This window comes from Microcaecilia unicolor, chromosome 13, assembly GCF_901765095.1.
Source record: "Microcaecilia unicolor chromosome 13, aMicUni1.1, whole genome shotgun sequence".
NCBI lineage: Eukaryota > Metazoa > Chordata > Amphibia > Gymnophiona > Siphonopidae > Microcaecilia > Microcaecilia unicolor.
Window position 1 is genome coordinate 52,772,296 of NC_044043.1, and position 17,097 is coordinate 52,789,392.

The 17,097-nt window shown below is 44.7% G+C and overlaps 1 protein-coding gene across 1 annotated transcript in view; it reads left to right on the forward strand.

The window, feature by feature from the left end:
- LOC115456715 (multidrug and toxin extrusion protein 1-like) overlaps window positions 1–17,097 on the forward strand; it is an 80,646-nt gene that overhangs the window by 20,879 nt on the left and 42,670 nt on the right. Inside the window, exons 2-6 of the mRNA XM_030185970.1 lie at window positions 5,097–5,165; window positions 5,476–5,624; window positions 12,383–12,425; window positions 12,778–12,822; window positions 14,437–14,534. Of these exons, the coding sequence (XP_030041830.1) occupies window positions 5,097–5,165; window positions 5,476–5,624; window positions 12,383–12,425; window positions 12,778–12,822; window positions 14,437–14,534 (404 nt within the window). The remainder of the gene's footprint in view (window positions 1–5,096; window positions 5,166–5,475; window positions 5,625–12,382; window positions 12,426–12,777; window positions 12,823–14,436; window positions 14,535–17,097) is intronic.

Consider the following 17,097-nt stretch of genomic DNA (forward strand, 5'->3'; position numbering starts at 1 on the left):
TATTGAGTTTTAGTTGAAATGCATTTGCCCATGAATCCATGATGTTAAGGCCGAGCTTAATTTCGTTGGTGATTTCTGTCAGTTTGGTTTTGTAAGGAATGTATATTGTGACATCGTCTGCATATATGAAAGGCTTAAGGCCATGGTTGGATAAGGACTTGGCAAGTGGGGTCATCATTAAGTTGAATAGGATTGGTGATAGCGGTGATCCTTGCGGTACTCCACAGTCTGCTTTCCACGGTGATGATATGTTTGGATTTGATTTTACTTGATATGTTCTTGTGGTTAGGAAGCCCTTGATCCAGTTAAGTATGTTTCCACCAATCCCGAACTTATCTAGTAATCTTATTAATATGTTATGGTTTACCATGTCAAATGCACTAGACATGTCGAATTGGAGGAGAAGGATGTTTTTGCCTGTTGCTATTTCCTGCTTGAATTTGGCTAGAAGAGTGTGTAATACTGTTTCCGGGCTGTGGAGGGAGCGAAAGCCTGACTGTGATTTGTGTAATATTGAGAATTTGTTTATGTAATCTGTAAGTTGTTTGGTTACCATGCTTTCCATCAGTTTGACCACCAACAGGATAGATGCTACTGGACGGTAGTTAATGATTTTCTTTGTTTTTTTCTTGGTATCTTTTGGTATTGGGGTGAGTAGGATATTGCCATTTTCCTTAGGGAAGAGGCCTTGCTGAAGCATATAATTTAGGTGGGATGTGAGGTTTGCTAGGAAGCGGTCAGGGGCGGATTTCATTAGGTAGCTGGGACAGGTATCTAGTTTACAGTGAGTGTTGGAAAACCTACTAATCGCCTGGGTAACTGTTTCGATGGTAAGGAGGGCGAAGTTTAACCAGGTCCGATCTGCTGGGTATTCTCCAATGGTTGGGTCCAATTCATTAAGGAAGTTTTCAATGTCAGTGTTGTTCTGAGGTAGCGTGTTGCATAGGTTTGCAATTTTTTTTAAAATTTTTATTTATCATTTTACTTAATTACATTCACATTTATAACATAAATGTAAGGAAAAACAGAAATGAATATAAAGGAAAAAGAAAACATTTTCTCTCATCAATATATATTATATAATTGTCCACAATTGGGAGATCCAAGATCAGGAAAACAATCTCAAAGAAAATAAGAAAAACTCAAAATGGTTAATCTTACAATTCACATTTTCTGAGGGAGGAAGGTTAATCGGTAATTGCAGCCGGTACAGTGGTAACTAAAGGAAGTTGCTGCAGAGGGTTCTTCATCTGTTCTTTCAACTCCACAAACTCTTGTAATTTCTTAGGTTCAACAAATAAGTAATAAGGAAATAGGTTTACAATTTTTTCATTGAAGTAGTTCGCAAGTTACCTTTGTTTTCAGTCACGAGGATCTGATCTTTATTAAAAATTAGTATCTGGAGAAAGGTTATGTGGTTCTCATAGACTGGTGCAAGAGTTTCCAGAAAAAAGGTGGAAGAGAGTAAGTGTAGAATATGTTTTGAAAAAATTGCGAGAAACAAGGTCAACTGATTGCCAGTCAAGAGGTAGCAGGGCCCAATCAGTTTGCACTGAAGAAAACATTATGACAGTTGAAGACCCAGGTGATGTTTTTTGGTGAGGTGGCCGCTCACTAAAAACATTTAAAAGTATGGGCAGGATCACTGTCTATGCATACTTTTTATACTTCTGTCTGGTACATTATTTTAGAACAGACTTTTTCCATGTGTGAAACCAGCCTTTCTAAAGTTATCTCCAAAGCAAGGCCAGCTTTCAGAGTCTGGAGTCCATAAGCAAGACTAGACAGCAGATGCAAGAAAGGGGTTGGGGGGCAGGGAACCCAGAGAGAAACAGAGCTTCATCTTTGGCCTTGGTATTTGCTGCATTCAGACTTTACACCCTAGACACTTGTCTGTGTTGTCAATGCTTAAATCCAGGCCTGTTCTGAAGTGTTGTTTGCTGTGTCTGATCATTCAGTGGTATCCTTGCCGAATATGTTTGGGTAGTTTTCAGCCATGCTTTGCTTCTTTCTGATTTTGTGTTAATGCTTTTTAACATGTCTTTTTCATTTTTCTAGTTTGTGTCACAGCTGATGGTCTTCATGATCAGTATTGTGGGTACCATATTCTGCGGTCATCTTGGGAAAGTGGAGCTGGATGCTGTCACGCTAGCAGTTGCTGTGTGTACCTCTTTTTTTTCCCCCGCCCCTCAGACTTAGAAAAGGTGAAATGATGAGGCATAAGGAATCCTAGCCATGTAAGATTACTAACTGGTACCATGTTGTGGTCCGGGAAAGGAGATTTTCTATTTACTGTGGTCTGCCACTCTGAAAGTTTACGTTTCCATTCTGGTCCTTTTCAGGGTAGACTGTTTGACTGTATCCTAAGTGTAACTTCCAGTGGCGTATCTAGAGTATTTGACGGCTGGAGCAGATCATTTTTAACACCCCCGTCATGCCATCTCCTCCCTTTTTCAACCTCCTCCCCCCCCCCCCCCCCCCCCCCCCCCGTGGTCCGGCAGCTCTTCCCACAAACCTCCCCCTGGTCTACCTTTAAACATGGCTTTCTTCCCTGTAGAGGTGGCAGGCAGCATTTGCAATTCACATAACACTGGCTGGGCCATTCCTGGAGCCTTCTCTTTATCACATTCAACCCCTGTGGAAACAGGAAGTGACATCAGAGAGGACAGGACACGGCAAAGGGAAGGCTCTGGGAACAGTGCAGGCAGTTTATGTGAGAAAGCCATGTTTAAAGGTAGATCGCGGGAAGAGGTTTGAGAAAGGGGGAAGCTGCCATACCGTGGGAGAGGGTTTTGAGAGAGAGAGAGAGAGGGAGGAATACAACTATTAAAGGAATGATGGTTTGTTTGCATCCCCTTATTCCTTGCACTCGGGGTGGACTTCTCCCACAGCTCCACCCTTGGTATGACACTGGTAACTTCTCTACCAGTCAGAGTTGATAGCCACAAATCAGTAATGGATTATACACTGTTTCACGGAGAACTCAATAATTTTTTTGTGTGTGTGCAAAAAGACGTGTCTGGATAAGGATGGGTAAACCACTTTGAATTACATTTGAATCCTATCTGAATCATGAGTCCGGAAAATCAGAACTGAATAAAGACAGGTTGTCATTTGGCCTGGATAACCTAACCCCTGGTTCAGATCTCTGTCATTTGGCCTGGGTAACCCCTGGTTCAGATCTCTGTCATCTAAGTCAGATATGAGTGTCCGCACACTCCACAAGGTGTTTGAAGATTCACACCAACTACACCATGTGCATAGGTGTTGCCATACTGGGACAGATTGAAGGTCCATCAAGCCCAGTATCCTGTTTCCAACAGTGGCCAATCCAGGTTACAAGTTCCTGACAAGATCCCAAAACAGTGCAATACATTTAAGTTTGGTGTTTCTGAGTTCAGAGAATATTCAGAAGCTTGGCTCTTCAACCAGGCCTTTACTGGAGGAAGTAACTAACTCATTAGTCTCACTTACACACACACAAGTAATGGCTGAGGCTGCATATACTGCAGCAGGACATGTTTATCCACTCCTACCCTAGCTGAGATAATATTTAACCATTTCTCTGACCTTATGTGCAACTTTCTTTAAATCAGTCACCTTACTTTCTAACTCTTCCTACTTGCTTACCCTTCTATATGTTACATCTTTGCTTTACCCTTCGCTATCAATTATAATGTTCTATTACGTATTGTGTTGACATTGTAAATAGTATACCATGCCATACTTTGTATTGTTTTTGAATATTTTTACTGCTGTAATTGTCTATTGCTCATGTTTGATCTATTCTTACTGTACACCGCCTTGAGTGAATTCCTTCAAAAAGGCGGTAAATAAATCCTAATAAATAAAAATAAATTCCTCCAAATCTGAAATAATGGCTACAAAATTCAGAACATAAAGAAAAATAAAATCAGTGAATTCAGAACGTACAGAAAGAACTTGGGGAAAGTCCACTGCTTATTTCCAGAATAAGCAGTATAGAATGTATTGTACTGTTTTGGGATCTTGCCAGGTACTTGTGACCTGGATTGGCCACTGTTGGAAACAGGATGCTGGGCTTGATGGACCTTCAGTCTGTCCCAATATGGCAATACTTATGTACTTAACTCAGTCAGGTTTGAACCAGGTCAAGGCTGAGTTTCATTGTAAACAGAGCTGAGGATACAATGCAGAAATTAGAAGGGGTATGGAAGAGCTGGTGATCAACTGATGAGTCCAAATTTTCTGCATGCCATATTAGGAAAGGCTTGTCCGTGCAACAGAGAAGCAGAAACTAACTCAGTGGACTGGAAGGACTTAAGATATAGGCAGCTGAACATCTGAGTAAGAACATGTAGGAGCTCCTGGGAGCTAGCAACTCCAAAAGATGATAATGAGTTAGTAGAAACTGAGCCCCAGAGCTGCTCCACCCTTTCGGATGTTGCTATGCTTGTGTCTCCAGGAGAGCAGGACTGGAAGTCACATACAATAGGGTTCATGGCGAGCACAGCTGTCTTTATAATTTTATCCTGATCTAGGGGTTGGTTTATCAGTTTTTCTAGTTTAAAGAACAGCCAGGGCTTCTCCAGGTCCGCTACTTGCCAGGGACTGGAAGAGAAGGTCTCTTCCCTTGCTGGCTCCATCACTAGCAGCGAGAGGTAGTGGAGGTTGCCAAGATGGCACAGGAGTGATCAGGGCATGCTGGTGTGCAGAGATGAGCCAGTTCCATGCAGGGCTGGACTGAGAATGAGGGAAGGAAAGATCTAAGGTGGGAGCATAAATGCTTTTTTTTTTTTTTTTTATGAAGATGCTTTTCATATTTCTGTTGACTCCTATATGTGCCATCTCTAAACCTCAAATAAACAATCACAATAAGAAGAACCGAGAAAAATGTGGTGGCTTTACTACAGCATCCCTCCAAGGATTCCCCTGGAGAAACATGCCAGGAGACCTCCCATGCTCAAAACCAAAAACATCAATATAGAGCTGGTGCACCAAAAATCACTTTGAATTCTCAGCATCACAGTTCCCCTGATCCTGTATTCTTCTAACCGTTTGTCTGCTTCTTCCCGTGTTATTCTCCATGTTCACCTGTTGATCTGTGTGTGTTCCAGGTGATAAATATCACTGGCATATCTGTGGGAGCTGGCCTTGCATCGGCATGTGACACACTTATATCACAGGTAGGACATGATGCTCTTTTCCACATTGACTCTCCTTTTGACACCTTTGAAAAGAATTTTCCAGAAGTGAATGAAAAGCCTGGCATAAGGTTAGGTGAAATAGGGGTGTGTGGAGAAAGTCCGTTCACTGGGGAGTCTGCAAAACACCTTGTTCAAAGTAAAATAAACATTACTGTAGAGTGTGTGACCTTTTGCTTTTTCCATGCTTCTTCAGTAGTAGTTCATGTATGAGATGCAGATATTAGAAGAGTCCAGACATCCTGAGCCCCAGCTCCATGTGACCCTGACCTTCCTTTGTCCTCTCACCCAGACATATGGCGGTAAGAACCTGAAGCGTGTGGGGATCATTCTGCAGCGGGGGATCCTGATCCTGCTCCTCTTCTGCTTCCCCTGCTGGGCTTTCTTCATCAACACCGAATCCATCCTGCTTCTCTTCAGACAGGACCCAACTGTGGCCAGGTCAGAGTACAAATTTAGTTCTGAAGTTGCTCAGACAGACAGTTCGCACTGCTGCTGGAGTCTGTAGCAGGAGTGGACAACCTGTGCCATGGGCCAAATGCAGGCCACCTTTCAATTTTATGTGGCCTACAAGATCATGGGAAGTATACACAGAAAATGCCATTAAGGGGAAAGGGAAATGGGACTTGATATATTAACCAGAGTTTTGTTGATTTTAAATAGTGCATTTCACAAATATTTTCAGAATAGCCACTCTAGCAGTGTATTTCCATTGTTTTTAGTTACATTTTTACTTATTTATCACATAAGGTCTTTCCTATTTGACCATGTCCGCTGAAAGAGGGAGCGAGGGGGGGGGGGGGGCAAAATTCCCTGGGCCCAGCCTCCAAAAGGGGCCTGGCGCCCGGGTCTCTCTCTCTTTCCTGGGTGATCACATCCCAGCAGGAGAAGGAGAGAGAAAACTCCGGCCATGGACAGCCCTTGGAGGCTGGGGAGGAGCAGACACAGCAGAGCTTTGGGCCAGGGCCTCTGGTTTGGCTGGTGGGGGTCCCCCCAGGCCCCACCGGCAGAAGAGGTCTTCCTTCAATGCTGCTCTTCACTCTGCCGCATTGCCTGCCAAGTGGCTGCTTTTCCCCTCAGGTCGTGCGGCAGAGTGAAGAGCAGCGCTAGATGAAGACTTCTGCTGGCGGGGCTTCAGGATCCATGGCTTAGTGGGAGACCTGTGAGAAGCAAGTTGCAATAGTCTAAGCGAGAGGTGATAAGAGTGTGGATAAGGATTCTGGTAGTGTGCTCAGAAAAGAAAGGACAAATTTTGGTGATATTGCAGAGAAAGAAATGACAGGTTTTAGCAGTCTGTTGAATATGTGCAGAGAAGGAGAGAGAGGAGTCAAAGATGGCCCCAAGTTTACAAGCTGATGAGACAGGGAGGGTGAGATAGAGATAGAGAATGGTTTCAGTTTTGTTGGCAGTCAAGGGAACCCCTTGTCTTGAAGCTTTAGTCGACTCTGGTGCAGGGGGCAACTTCATCAGCGAGGATCTGGTGCGGAGTCATCAAATTCCTACCGAAGGGTTGCCTCATCCCATCTCCGTCTCAGCGGCATCGGGACTGGTTCAAGGAGTTTTACGCGCCACGACCATGCCTATGATGATGCGGGTTGGGGTCCTACATAAGGAAATTATCTCCTTTTACGTACTTCCATCTGCTAGTGAGTCTATTATTCTAGGATTACCTAAAGCCTGTCTGGACAAGGTCTCTCCGGTACCAGCGTTGCTTCCGCTGGCCAAAGCAAACTTAATGTTACCAGCCAGGTATACACCCTTCAAAGATGTTTTTTCTAAACAACGAGCAGAAACTTGACCTCCTCATCATCCATATGATTGCACCATCGAACTGTTACCGGGATCTGAACCCCCTCGTGGCCGAGTGTACCCTCTATCTCGTCCTGAAACTGAAGCCATGACCCAGTATATACAAAACAATCTTGCTCAAGGGTTTATTCGTCCCTCAAAATTGCCAGCGGGTGCTGGTTTTCTCTTTGTGGAGAAGAAAGATGATGGGCTGCGCCCATGTATTGACTATAGAGGGCTCAATGCTATCACCCAGAAGGACAAGTATCCTTTACCACTGATTTTGGAGATGTTCAACCATCTTCAAGGAGCCCAGATATTCACCAAACTAGATCTCAGAGGGGCATACAACCTCGTTCGGATCTGAGAGGGTGATGAATGGAAGACCGCATTCAATACCCGCGATGGGCACTACGAATATTTGATGATGCCCTTTGGCCTAGCTAATGCCCCTGAGGTCTTCCAGTCCTTCATGAATGACATCTTCAGAGACCTCCTATATAAGTTCGTAATGGTTTATCTAGATGATATCCTTATTTTCTCTAGATCAGAGGAAGATCATTATGAACTTGTGAGGACTGTCTTGCAACGGATGAGAGAGAACCAATTATATGCAAAATTGGAAAAATGTGAATTTCATCGGTCCGAGCTGCCTGTCCTGGGATACATTATTTTGAACCAAGGACTACGCATGGATCCCAGCAAGTTGACCGCAATCCTGCAGTGGCAGCAGCCCACCGGGCGTAAGGCTCTACAACGCTTCCTGGGATTTGCCAATTATTATAGGCAGTTCATTCACAATTACTCGTCACTGACTGCTCCTCTGCCTTGACCAAGAAGAATGCTGATGCCTGTAACTGGTCTCCAGAGACTGTTAAAGCATTTAAGAAACTTAAACGGGCTTTTGTCGAGGTGCCAGTGTTATGACATCCTAACTCATCAGGAAATTTTTTGTGGAATTGGATGCGTCGTTGGTTGGCACAGGGGCCATTTTGTCACAAATCCACCCTAGTGGGAAACTTCTCCCCTGTACCTTCTTCTCTAAGAAATATACACCCACAGAGAAGAATTATGTCATAGGTGACCAGAAACTCTTGGCCATCAAACTGGCCCTTGAGGAACGGCGACACCTTCTGGAAGGGGTGCAGGAACCTTTCATCGTATTCACAGATCACAAGAACTTGATTTACTTGCGTGAAGCGAAGAGATTGAATCCTCAACGAGCCCTTTGGCCATTATTTTTCTCCCGCTTTAATTTCACGTTGACTTACCGTCCGGCAGAGAAGAACACCAAGGAAGATGCTCTATCAAGGAGTCTGACCTCGAAGAGCAGCCCTTGCAACATGTCATTGAAGCTGCCGCTATTATTCCCGCTATGATGCTTGTGGTACCCACGGGTATGACTTTTGTGCCACCTCGATTGAGGGAAAGAATCTTTGATGGGGCATATCTCTCGAATAGCCGGACATCCTGGTATCCTGGGAACTAAGTGGTTCATCGCACAGAAGTATTGGTGGCCTACACTCGACTGTGATGTGCAAGAGTTTGTGGCCGCTTGTCCGGAGTGCACTCAGCAAAAGCCCGATCGTCAAAGACCCCAGGGTCTTTTACTGCCAGTACCTGTGCCTAAGAAACCATGGAGCCATATTGCCATGGATTTTATTACGGATCTTCCTGAATCGGAAGGACACACAGTCATATGGGTTGTAGTGGACCGGTTCTCCAAAATGGCACACTTTGTACCCATGTCTAATTTTCCTTCAGCTGTGAAGTTGTCACAATTGTTTATCACGTCTGTTTTTCGTCTCCACGGCCTACCGGAATCAATCACATCTGACCATGGAGTGCAGTTTGTTTCTAAGTTTTGGCGAGCATTGAATCGGGCCCTTGATGTGAAGCTAAACTGCAGCGCTGCGTATGCCTTGTAGCGCTATAGAAATGCTAAATAGTAGTAGTAGTAGTAGTCCTCTGGATATCACCCACAGTCCAATGGTCAAACGGAACACATCAATCAATGCGTGAAGCAATTTCTGAGGATGTATGTTACTGATCATCAGGATAACTGGAGTCAGTTCCTTCCTTGGGCAGAGTTTGCCCATAACTGTCGAATGAGCTCGGCTACAGGCGCCTCCCCATTTTACATAGTGTATGGAAGACATCCCCGTATACCATTTCCTTTGAAGACTAATTCAGATGTTCCAGCAGCTGCCAAGGCCATGACCTCTCTCCAGTCCATCTGGTCTTTGGTCCAGAAGGCACTTCAGTTAAACTCCACTTGCATGAAATGTCAAGCCGATAAGCATTGGAGATTGGAGCCCCGCTTTCAGCCGGGTGACATGGTGTGGTTGTCTACTCGCAATCTTCAACTGAAGACCCTTCTCCTTGCTTTGCGCCATGATTTGTGGGACCTTATCCCATTTTGATACAAGTTAACCCTGTCTGCTATCAACTTAAATTACCACCTACTCTACAGTTACACAACACATTCCATGTGTCTTTACTCAAACCAGTGGTTCTGAGAGGGGGTTCCTTGCCCATCTCACTTGTTAATCCTGCTGTATCAGCCTCCCAGGGGGAATATGAAGTCCGGGATATTCTTGATGCTCGGTGCCTCAGAGGACACCTTCAATATGAGGATGAGGATAAAATAGAGACCTTTGGATCTGACCAGGAACCAAGTCATTGGAGACTTTAGAAAGTGCTGTTTGAGTTGAATGAAGAGGACGAAAGCCAAACTGAAGTGGATCAAGAATAGCTTCAGATGAAAGAAAGTCAAGACAATGGTGGTGAACAGCACATTCAAGTATCTTGGATAGGAAAGGGAGGAGGGAGATGGGGTGATAGTTGGAAGGACAGGTAGGGTTCAATGAAGGTTTTTTGAGGAGTGATGTGACTACAGCATGTTTGAAGGCATCAGGAACTGTCGCAGTGGAAAGTGAAAGATTTAGGATATGACAGATAAAAGGGATGACAATAGGAGAGATAGTGCTAAGTAGATGGGTGGGAATAGGATCAGAGGAACAGGTGGTTAGTTTTGAGGTGGAAAGAAAATGTGCAGTTTCTTCAGTGATTTCAGAAAAGGAAGAAAAGGAGGCAGGGGTTGAAGGAGGGTTGAGAGAATTGACAGAGGGAAGGAGAGGTGGAGGTGACTTGGTTGAGAATTCAAGTTTAATCTTGTGAACCTTATCATAAAATTACTCAGCCAGAGAAAGTGAAGGGGGGGGGGGGGGTTGGAGGTGAAGGCACTTTGAGGAGAGTTCAGTGTGGCAGAGAGACGTTGAGGATTTGTCAACTTGATGTAGTAGTCCTGTTTGGCATGTGAAAGAGCAGACTGGAAGGAGGTCAGCAAGAATTTGAAATGTATGAAGTCAGCATGGGCACGGGATTTCAGTCAAAGGCGTTTGGCAGAGTGGTCACAGGAATGTAGGTAGCAGATTCTAGAGGTCAGCCAAGGCTGGGGTTTGGTATGCCTTCCAGAATGGGGAATGGGAGGAGCAAGAGTATCCAGAGCAGAGGAGAGAGTATTATTATAGGAAGAGACATCCTCATTGACAGACTTGGATAACATAGTGGTTGAGAAGAGATTTGAAACACTGGAGGACAGAGTAGAATAATCAATAGCCTGAAGATTCCTAAATGTATTGGTTGAGATTGGATGGGACTGGTGGGGGAGAGGGTGTTTAAGTGTGAAAGTTATCAGATGATGGTCAGAGAGGGGAAGAGCTGAGGTGCAGAAACTGGAGAGTGAGCAGTTGGAGAAGAAGATAAGGTCAAGACAGTGGCCATTCTGATGAGTGGAGGTAGTAGAGCACAGTTGAACATTGAAAGAGGATGTTAAAGCATGAAACTGAGAAGCATAAGAGTCAGAGGGATCATTAGCATGAGTGTTAAAATCCCCAATAATGTGGGAAGGAGATGAAGGTTCAAGAAAGAAAGAAGGAAAGTCAGGCGTCAAAGCCAGTGAGAAAGGAAGAAAGGGACTTATCAGGGGGTTGATAAATGACTGCTACTTGGAGAGGCAGATGAGTGAATAGACAGATGAAGTGGACTTCGAAGGAAGAAAAGCAGTGAGACTGAGGTGAAAGAAGAGGTTGAAATCTACAGGAGGGTGAAAGTAGCAGCCTGACACCACCTCAGTGGCCAACCGGGCGAGGAGTATTGGAGAAAAGGTTATCTTTGTGACACAGGGCCACGGCTGAAGCAGAGTCTTCAGGTCAAAGCCAAGTCTCAGGGCAAGCAGATGGAGAGTATGAGAGATAAAGAGGTTGTGGATATAGGAAAATTTGTTGCAGACAGAGCGGGCATCCCACAGAGCAAATGAGAAAGGCAGGGAAGAATGGGGGAGGATAGGAACAGAAATTAGGTTGGAGACATCATGGTGTGAGCTGCACGAATAGGATGAGAGCTGATGTGGAGGACCAGGATTGGAATTGATATCCCCAGCAGCGAGCAGGAGAAGGAGCAAGAGAATACGGCAAAGAGTAGGAGAGGCATGACGACAGCGACGAAGGTGAGATGTACTCAGATAGAATGGAGAAGGATGAATGGAAGGAAGGAAATGTTGAAGGTTGAGAGCTGAGAAGAAGGGAGAAGACAAAAGAGATGTTGATATGATGAAAGTGCAATGTGTTCCTGCAGTATACAGTGGTTTCAGATGGAGAGAGATTGGGAAGGGACAGTACCAAGAAGAGAAAGTGTACTGGAGCTGTAAGAAGTAACTGGGAGAAAATATCCATTTGAGTAGGATGGCTGTCCGAACTTAAAGGGACAGAGAAAATGCTGTTAGTGCTGGGGCGGAGTTGAGGTGGTGCCAGGATTTGTCTGGTTAGGAGAGCTATTCAGTCCACTAAGCAGATAGGTGCCCAGATCAAGTTAGGACAGCAAAAAGGCTGGAGCAGGTGTAAATGTATGCAAGGGAAGTACATGTCACTTTTCAAAATATGTGTGCACTTTGCGATTCCACCCACACTCCACCCAAACAACTTCCTTGAAAATGTCTATCATCAGGTTATGTAAAAGTAGGTGCAGCCATTCTTCTGGCTTACTGTATATACATGCTAATTTCTTTTCCATGGGTAAAACAGGGTTTACCAACAAAAAAAACAAGTTTATAAAATTACCCTGATGGAGAACATACCCAAACCGACATCCTCAGAGAAGGTGTGGCAATACTTATGTGCTTATTTTTAAGTGCAACCTGTGCTAAAATAGCACAAGTTAGTGGTAAAATAACCCATCTTAATGGTAGCCCACATTGATAACTTACCCCCAAGTCACTTAGGTTCTAAAATAGTCTAAAACGAGTACCATGTATTCACTGCAGTATGACTAAGGGCCAGGAAAGCGATCTAGTTGACCTTTTTAACTGCTGGGTAATCTCACTGAGTTTGCTCTTCTTGTTTGTGTTACAGGTTAACGCAGATGTATGTGATGGTGTTTGTTCCTGCTCTCCCTGTGAGTCCTCGCTGTATTCTTTACGATAAGTTTGCAGTTTCAGTGTGTGTACGAGTGGATATATTTGTATCCTAACTTTTGCCTGGACATCTCCATGGCCTGTCCCTTTAAATTCGGACAGCCATCCTACTCAAATGAATAAAATCATCCTGACAGAGCTGCTTTGGAGGAGAACAGGCCCTGCATTACTTGTTCTAACCTGAAAGTCAGGGAGGTGTCTGTGGCCGCCTTCCATTAAAATGTTAATTATTTCTGGATTATCTTCCCTAATTTGAAGCGTCTGCTACTGTGCAGAAAAAGTTTGCTCTGCTAATGTTATTAACAAGCTTTTACTATTCTTTTTTATCCATAGGCGACTTTTCTTTATCATTTGCAGGCGAGATACTTACAGAATCAGGTACTGACTCCATTCCTGCCTCTAGGCAGATGTGAGGTTGTTCTTTGTGCTGGTGCCTTAGTGAGTTGTAATAAATGAGGAGAAGCGGCCGGCCTAGTGGTTAGATTCTGAGAAAGCAGTGTTTCAACTCAGAGAGCTGTACGGGAACTGGGTTAGTGGGAATCAGTGGCGTAGCCAAGGGTGGGCCTGGGTGGGCGCAGGCCCACCCAGTAGCAGCATACCTATGATGTGGCTGGCAGGGCCAAGCCCCATCAGCTGAAAACTCCCAACAACTGTCCCTCTTGGATACCTTGTAAATAGCAGATTTTTGCCTGCAGTGAGCAGCGATTGATACATACTGCTCGCACCGGCCCGACAGCCTTCTCTCTGATGTATTCCTGCCTAGGTGGAAACAGGAAGTTGCATCAGAGGGAAGGCTGTGGGGCCAACATGAGCAGTGTGTATTAGTTGCTGCTTGCTGCCGGTGAAAATCTGCTATTTAAAAGGTATGTGGAGGAGGGGGATGTTTGGGAGACCATATGGCATGCAGGCAAGAGAGGGAGAGACCAAATCACTTGTGGGACAAGGCACAGTTCTTCTGCCCACCTATCTTCGGCCCAGGCCCACCCAAAATTGGATATCTGGCTACGCCCCTGTTTAATTTCCCTCTTTTTATCTATGGCTTTTCATCTTTTCTTCACTTTTGTTCTCCTCATGCCCCTTACAATTATTCTCCAGTCTTTCACTAACTCTATCCTCTCCCCCTTTCCATCCAGCATCTTCCCTCTTTCTCTTTCCATCCTTCCAGTGTCTCCCCACCTCTTTCTCTCTGCATCCTTCCATCCATCTCCTCTTTCTCTCCCTATCCTTCCATCCAGCATCGTCCCTCATTCTCTCCTATTCTTCCATCCAGTGTCTTCCCTCTTTCTGTCCCCTACTTCTAGTATTTTTCCTCTTTCTCTCCCTCCTTTCATCCAGTATTTCTCCTGTTTCTCTCTCTATCTGACCAACCAGGGTCTCCCCCTTCCTCCCCTTCCTTCTCCCCAACAGCTTGTCTCTCCCCTGCCCTTTTCCATGTCCCCTCTTTCTCCCACCATCTTTCCATTCATCTCTCTCTGTACCCCTCTTCTATCCAGCATCCCCACTCTTCTTTCTTTCCATCCATCTTCTCCCCTCTCACCTCCATCCAGCATGTCCTCTTTCTCTCTCTCTCCCTTCCATCCAAAATGAAGCGTGGGGCCGCAGCAGCCTTCAGGCATGCACTGTTGGTCTGCCGGTCCTCTGCCCCCAGAACAGGAAATTGATGTCAGTGGGGGCAAAGGATGGCAGAGCCGACAGCGCATGCCAGAAGGCAGCTGCGGCCCTGCGCTTCATTTTCTTCTTTTGCTGAGGCTGCTCACAGAGATGCGGCGGCGGAAGCGGCAGCGGCAGAGGATCATCTCAGCGGGAGACTTTCCCACTTTTGCGGGAGTGCGGGAGATGACCTGCCAAAGTGGGAGTCTCCCGCTGAATGTGGGAGACTTGGCAGGTCTGCTTTTTCAGTTCTCTGCTTTAGACATGCATTTCTCAAGTTTGCACTGTAAATTATGTTTGAATGTAGGAGTGTAACACAGATATCTCATTTCTGTTTTGCAGGGGATCATTTTTCCTCAGGTCTTAACTGGGGTTGTAGCCAACGTTCTGAATGCCCTCATCAACTACGTTCTTTTGTATGTGCTGAGCATGGGTGTGGTGTAAGTATGTAGAGGCATCTGTGGTTTAAAGCCAGTTCTGCACAGACTTGAGGGGAAGTGGAGGAGTGGCCTACTGGTTAGGGTGGTGGACTTTGGTCCTGGGGAACTGAGGAACTGAGGGCTAGATGCATCAACCAAACGTTCAAAAATCTAAATCGTAAAAGTGCTTAACGAATTTGAAACAACGAAGAATGCACAAAAAAAACCAGCTCAGAAATGTTCGGTGCGTTATTGAAAAGTACAATGTATCATACGTTCGTAATCCCCGTCGTTAATTTGCCCCTTAAGCATGCGCAGAGCAGCCAAGCGTTATGCTGGCTGCGAGCATGCCACAAACGTATTCAACCTACGTAGGTTGCTTACGTCAGACTGGGGCGTGCGAGGGGGGGATCGCGACCTGCAAGCCTTTTAGCTCTCTGATCTAGCAGAAGAGTGCAGTTGAAGATAACTCTAAAAAGAATGACCCGTGTAAACCCCCTTTTGTAACAAAAGACCTCTTTGCAGCTTGTTTATAGTACTGGGAAAATTGGCTCCAGGGGATAGCAGAGAGTGTTAATTTTCAAAGCTGTGGGAGAAGGAGAGAGACGGGATTTTTAAGCTGCAGGGAGATCAGGTCTGTGTTTGTATGGTGCAGGGGGCAGCGGGGAGATGACAGCTCAGGCCTTAACGACAGGTCTGAGCGCACGTAAAATTTCTGACGGTAAATGATTCGTTGCAATCGTCGGTATGGTTAGTGCATTCCGAATTGTCCACATTTCAATGGTAGTTTCTCGTTTGCATTCCGTTTTCGTTAGCTGCTTGCTTCGTAGGAAAAAGGCCTTTAATGCATGCAACCGTTAGGAATTTCCTTCGTTAAAGGGTTGTTAGAGGGTCGTTAAGGTTTAGTGCATCTAGCCCTGAGTTCGATTCCCACTTCAGGCACAGGCAGCTCCTTGTGACTCTGGGCAAGTCACTTAACCCTCCATTGCCCCATGTAAGCCGCATTGAGCCTGCCATGAGTGGGAAAGCACGGGGTACAAATGTAACAAAAACAAAAAAAAAGCAGGAACATAGGACTAAGGAAGGGATAAAGAGACTGGAAATCTGACAAACCTTGAGACGCTTAAAGACCTGCTGGTCAATATTCAAAGGTGCATATGCAGTTAGGAGCAGGTGCTGACCACACAAGTGCTGATTTTAAATATAAGGAGCCACACTACTGATACAGTTTAGGTGGGAAATTTGATGTCCATCTAAAATGTATCCATTTACAAAAAGGAGTGACTAGGCTGTTCTGGAATGAGGATCCATATAACGGTGATTTACAGCCACAGTTTAGGTAGATTGTGCAAACAGCAGTTGTAACTTTAACTTTAATTTAGGACCACATATCAAACAGATATGACCACTGAAAATTGTTCAGTGGCCGCATCTCTTTGAATTTGATTCCCTAATTATTTTTACTAGTTGATGAGTTTCAGTAGCTGATGCTTGAATAAGGAATGATGCAAGAACAAAAACAAATGTACCAGTAACAATATTACTAATTTCTGTTTAGAGTCTTTTCTTTTGCAACAGTGTTTCTTTGCCCCTCCCTCCTTAGGCTATGGGTCTGATGCATTGTTCCCTCTAACTAAGCTGAGTGGGATTCCTCCAACTGCATTGCTGCCAGAACGCCAGGGGGGGGTGGAGTGCTTCAATATTGTGTTTTCAATCTCTAGAGACAGGCAGGTTCCCTGGAGTCCTGCAGAGCTTGCCTGTTTCTTTATTATTCAAAATGTGATAGTGAAACAGCACCACCAACTGGCAGAACTGTAGGTGGAGGACTGCTGCTCAGCTTAGAGTGAACAGTGATGATATGCTTTTGTAGAATCCTTTCTTATCTTTTACTCATATAGTATAATGGACGTCCTGCTTTCTTGTGAACAGTGCTATGCATGCTGGGGGAGATTTGATAAAGGGTTTTCTGCAGGTGAAGTCAGCTTTACATGTGGAAAAAAGCATAAGTATTGCCATACTGGGACAGACCAAAGGTCCATCAAGCCCAGTATCCTGTTTCCAACACTGGCCAATCCAGGTCACAAATACCTGGCAAGATCCCCAAAAAGTACAAAACATTTTATGCTGCTTATCCCGGAAATAAGCAGTGGATTTTCCCCAAGTCTATTTTAATAGTGGTCTATGGACTTTTTCTTTAGGAAGCTGTCCAAACCTTTTTTTCAACCCTGCTAAGCTAACCGCCTTTATCACATTCTCTGGCAATGAATTCCAGAGTTTAATTACACGTTGAGTGAAGAAATATTTTCTCCGATTCATTTTAAATTTACTACTTTGTAACTTCATCACATGCCCCCTAGTCCCAGTATTTTTGGAAAGAGTAAACAGACGCTTCACGTCTACCCATTCCACTCCACTTATTATTTTATCATATCTCCCCTCAGTCTTTTATAATATTGCATAACCAATGTACATGTGCATTTACATGTGTGCCTACAAGATTGCACGTAGGTGTTCCCAGGACTGTTATTTCGAAGAGCAGAAGTGGAGTGGTGATGTATGAGCATATTTTATTTTAAAAAACTGT